Source organism: Maniola jurtina, chromosome 17 (genome assembly GCF_905333055.1).
Source record: "Maniola jurtina chromosome 17, ilManJurt1.1, whole genome shotgun sequence".
Lineage (NCBI taxonomy): Eukaryota > Metazoa > Arthropoda > Insecta > Lepidoptera > Nymphalidae > Maniola > Maniola jurtina.
Window position 1 is genome coordinate 4,193,771 of NC_060045.1, and position 4,746 is coordinate 4,198,516.

Consider the following 4,746-nt stretch of genomic DNA (forward strand, 5'->3'; position numbering starts at 1 on the left):
AACGCTACAAAACCCTCTTGGACGTAGGAATTTAGTCTCTATCCTTAAGGGCCTGCCGACATTATTCCTTTGAAAGTATTGTTATTCAACACCTATCTAGTCCTACAAATGACATTACAAAATTTTCAAAAAAATATGTACAATAGTTTAGTTAATGGTCTTTAGTTATGTGGAGTTTTTTTTTTCAAATAATCGTTTATTACGATAAATACACGAATCTTATACAATAGTAGCTTCATATAAGATCGTGTATCAACTTCTTTACCTGTGCAACCATGAAAGTAAATCTTACATTTAATAATAGGGAATATATATATGATACACTTTCGAAACGTATTTTATTGTATTTCGACATTCTTTATGAAAAATTCACATTTGGGTAAAATAATCCTAGTCGGCCCTGCGCGGGAGACGCGACGCATACGGCAGGCGCCCTTCAGACGTGGTGGATGTGCGCAATTTTTCCCGCCAATCGCTCTCGATTTACGGAAAATATTTTTTGTGTAATTGTAGCGAAATTATTATTTATAAATTATTGAATAAGGATGATTAATTGTTTTAGTTTTAAGAAACTTTTATCATCTAAATATTAGTGAACTCCATAGTAAATAGGTACTTAGTAGTGTTTTTTAGAGTTATTTCGTTGTTTTAAATTGTGTTAGGTAGGTACGAAGGTATCATAGTCAAATATCAGGATGCCGAAAATATCTCGACTAAAACGATCTCAACTACAAAAGATTGAAAGCATGAAAATCGCGTAAGTACCTACTTATCTTCCCATATACCTATTATTACATAAAAATATTGTGCGGCACACTTTTTTGGCCCGATCCCTGGAATTGAATCCAAAACCTTGTCACCCATAGTGGAACATTGAAACTCCTGACTAACTAGGTACTACTACTTACTATAAACGGCCTCGCCCCCGGCTTCGTACCTACGGCTTTTTTGAAAATAAATAGGTACAGCCTATGTCACTCAGGAATAATGCTTAGCAGAAAGCAGTAGCTTTCTACTGATGAAAGAATTTTCAAAATTGGTTCAGTAGTTCCAGAGATTACTTCATACAAACTTTTCTTCTTTTTATTATGAACTAGCTGATGCCCGCAGCTTCGCCCGCGTGGATTTAGGTTTTTAGAAATCCCGTGGGAACTTTTGAGTTCCCAGGACAAAAGTAGTCTATCCCTACCGCGCGACAAAGTCTTTACTTGGTAAATATACCTTCAATATCAAGTTATAACCGACGACAGTTTCTAAACCCCATCCACTTTGGTGATCAGATCCCCTGCAGCATCAGGATTGAGGAGTTGGAATCTAAATTTTTTATAGGGCAATGTCGCAAAGTTCCTCTATCGATTATTAAAAAAAAATTTACTCAAATCGGTTCAGAAATCTCGAAGATTTCGGTATACATAGGTAGAAAAACACAACTCCTTTTTTGAAAGTCGGTTAAAAAAGTAGCCTATGTTACACCCTGATGAATCCTCTACTTGTCTGTGAAAGTCCCGTCAAAATCGGTTCAGCCGTTCCGAAGATTAGCCTTTTCAAACAGACAGACAGACAGACAGACAAAAATTTTAAAAACGTGTGATTCGGTTATGGTATCGTTCAAATAACCATATGAGCTTTATATGAGGTAGTTATTTCGAAATTACAGACAGACACTTAAATTTTATTTATTAGTATAGATAAACACACACCATTCCTTGTTGCGTCATTCTTGTAAGCAGCTGGGCAAAATACTGTAAGTAGGTAAGTACTAAGTACCTACCTACCTAGTAGCTTCCTACGTACCGTCACAGATTACAATAATGGTCAAAACTTATTTTATAAGTAGGTAGAGGTACCTATAAAAGCACCCCATAGTACGCGACAGGTTGACATGGCAATCGGGTAATGAGCCGCACATCACCCGCGCTATCCCGCACCGGGTTAGCGCGAGGGCTGTACGGGTGAGTGGGACGTCCCCATCCCGATTGCCATCTCGATTTGTCGTGTACTATATATACCTTCATAATATTGCAAATTGTACGATAGGTACCTATAGGTGACAGGTAGGTTACTAACAACAGTTTCTTTGTTTACTTTTATTATTTTAGAAAAGCGAATAAAAGACAAGTTTTACAACCAATAGATCAAAATACCGTATTTCCAGAATCAAAGATCGGGCAATCCGAATCTGGGAACACCACCATAACGTGAGTATCTACCTAGTTGATGAATAATAATAAAACAGAAGCTAGAAAAACCGGCCAAGTGCGAGTTAGACTCACGCCCCGAGGGTTCTGTACTCAGGTATTTTTTCGAAATTTTACACGATAAATCAAAAACTATTGTGCATAAAAATAAATAAAAATATAGTAAAGCGATTTCACAATATTATGATACCCCATTTGTTATAAATAGTTACCTTTGAAATTTGAAAATACTAATTATTTCTTGATGGCATAAATTTTTAGGGTTACGTACCTCAAAAGGAAAAACGGAACCCTTTTTTTGACCTATCTCATAGCCCGCGTTTGCAAATCTAAGCATACGTAGGGACTGACAGACGGCGGGACGCCACTTCGTTTTATAAGTCTATGTAGTGATGACGCAGAGTTTTCGCGGCAGCTTATGAAAGTGGCAGAGGCGGCAAATAAATAAAAAAGACAGAATACCTTGAGTGTTTTTTAAAGCAAAACTTCTTTACCGGTTTCAGAAATAGTTAGTACTTAGTATATACTATATAGTATTATGTCGAAATATATAGCCCAATTATTAAGGCAAATTTTAGGGAAACCTGTAAATACATTACATAGTTTTGATTAATATCATCCCCGACTCACACTTGACCGGTTTTTTTCTTATTGGATCTATCTATACATGTAATTCTTTGGTGATTTTGTAATTTAATGGGTATATTTTATTTACTTTTTGAGAAACAATATGTGTGGCATAGAGTAGTATTAGTGTGTACTTTTAACGTACTTACGCATATTTGCTAGGTTGTGCTGGCGGATAATCTAAAGATAGCAGATGTTAAAGGTACGTAAAAACATTACTCACTTTTCTTAAAGTTGAGAGTGCTGATTTTTATGTACATATGTTTGTAGTATGTTTAAAGGAGTTTGATTAAAGTTATTTTTTGCAAGCTTTAAAGCGTCTGGCGGAAATAGCCGCCGACAGGAAGTATTTTACAATATTGAAAATTAACAATATTTTGTAAAACATACAATCAGCACTTACACTTTAAGAGAAATGAGTAATATTTTTACATTTGGTACCTATAGCAGCTGATATCTGTATATTGACCGTCGGCACAAGCTAGCAGCTATATGTGTACGATAAAAGTACACGCTAACACTACTCTATCCCACACAGGACATAAGTAAGGTTAGGTGGTTCTGGCATCTCGCTCTATGAGTATTTTTTTCCAGTTTGAATGAGGATATCAATAGACAAGATGAAAGCTTACACATGGAAACCACAAATAGCGCTTGTAAATATTTCACTGATATGACCAATCAATCCGGTGTTGAGAATGAAAATGTGGTACGTAAAAGTATTAAAATTTCGACGAGAGATACAAATTATAGATACCTACTTGACTCAAATAAATGTTTTTTGGGTTGCTGGTAATGCATACGACATCCATCTAAACGTTATTCACTGGTTAGTTCTTTTTATTTGAAAAAATTGGGGAGCATATTTTAAATCGATATTTTTCTAAATATATATATCTAGATAGATTGATCAGTCTAATCTATCAAGGCACAGCTGGGCGGATCGGGCTGAAATTTGCCATACAGATAGCTAATATTATGTAGACATTCATTAAGAAACACACTTCACACAAAATGGCACTTTAAAAAATTAGAGTACTTTTTACTTGGCTACATTTACAGTTTTCTACAATTACTAAGTTAATATTTAGTTACTTCCTGTTACAGATCCCAAAATTAACTGAACATTCAACGGTGCTGTGTCCAAAATATATACTAGGATGCACCCTCGATAATTGCAAAATCGCAACCTTTCCCACGGGCTCCAAAAATTCTTAAACTTTGACCTAAAGATCCTATTGTTCTCGAAAGAATTGTCTTGTATCACTTCCTGTACTCCCCTTCTATTGCGGGACTATGCATTGTTAAATGTAGTGCGACGGACTGCCGCTAGATGGCAGTACTTTATCGTCAACTAAAGATCAAAGTTTCAACGCTATGAATTTTTCAATAGAGAGCTATACAGAGATAATAATTTATATAGAGACAAGGAACAATAGATAGTTTTACTAAAAATGATTAATTAATAATTATTAATTTTATAGGTACAGTACCTACCTACCTACTCTACAATAAGGCGTTCTTTAGCGCATTGTGTATTTATCTAGTGCCTCCATGCCAAAAGTTGCTGATCTAAAAACTAGATTTGGCATGGAGGTTTTCTGTATTTTATAAACTCCTTGAAATATTTTTTGGAAATTCTACATCTTAGAATAGACGCACCTTCAAAACTGGTAAGTATAGGTAGGTAGGTACCTACCTAGGAATCTACTTAATATAAGTAAGATACGGTTTATGACTTTATTACCTACCTATTCGAATACCTATGTGTTATACTGAGGTTTATCTTTATTAAAGTAAATAAATACATCTTAAGGTAATAATAAGTAACATACCTATCATGTACCTACGAGTTATTAACAATGATTGTTTTACATAAAAACCTCTATCTATGACGCAAACTCCAAATAATTGTTGTGCG

The 4,746-nt window shown here is 35.0% G+C and overlaps 1 protein-coding gene across 1 annotated transcript; it reads left to right on the forward strand.

Moving 5' to 3' along the window:
- The first annotated feature begins 731 nt into the window (after nucleotides 1-731).
- LOC123873549 lies at nucleotides 732-3,689 on the forward strand. The gene is made up of 3 exons (XM_045918413.1): nucleotides 732-757; nucleotides 2,100-2,198; nucleotides 3,420-3,689. The coding sequence occupies exons 1-3, from the start codon at nucleotides 747-749 to the stop codon at nucleotides 3,619-3,621; spliced, it is 312 nt and encodes a 103-aa protein (XP_045774369.1). The 5' UTR covers nucleotides 732-746; the 3' UTR covers nucleotides 3,622-3,689.
- Nucleotides 3,690-4,746: the final 1,057 nt, after the last annotated feature.

Bases quoted from the DNA above. Each gene is read 5' to 3' on its own strand.
- LOC123873549 (XM_045918413.1), top strand. The intron at 2,199-3,419 runs GTGAGTATCTAC...ATTTTTTTCCAG, and splicing joins TCTGGGAACACCACCATAAC to TTTGAATGAGGATATCAATA.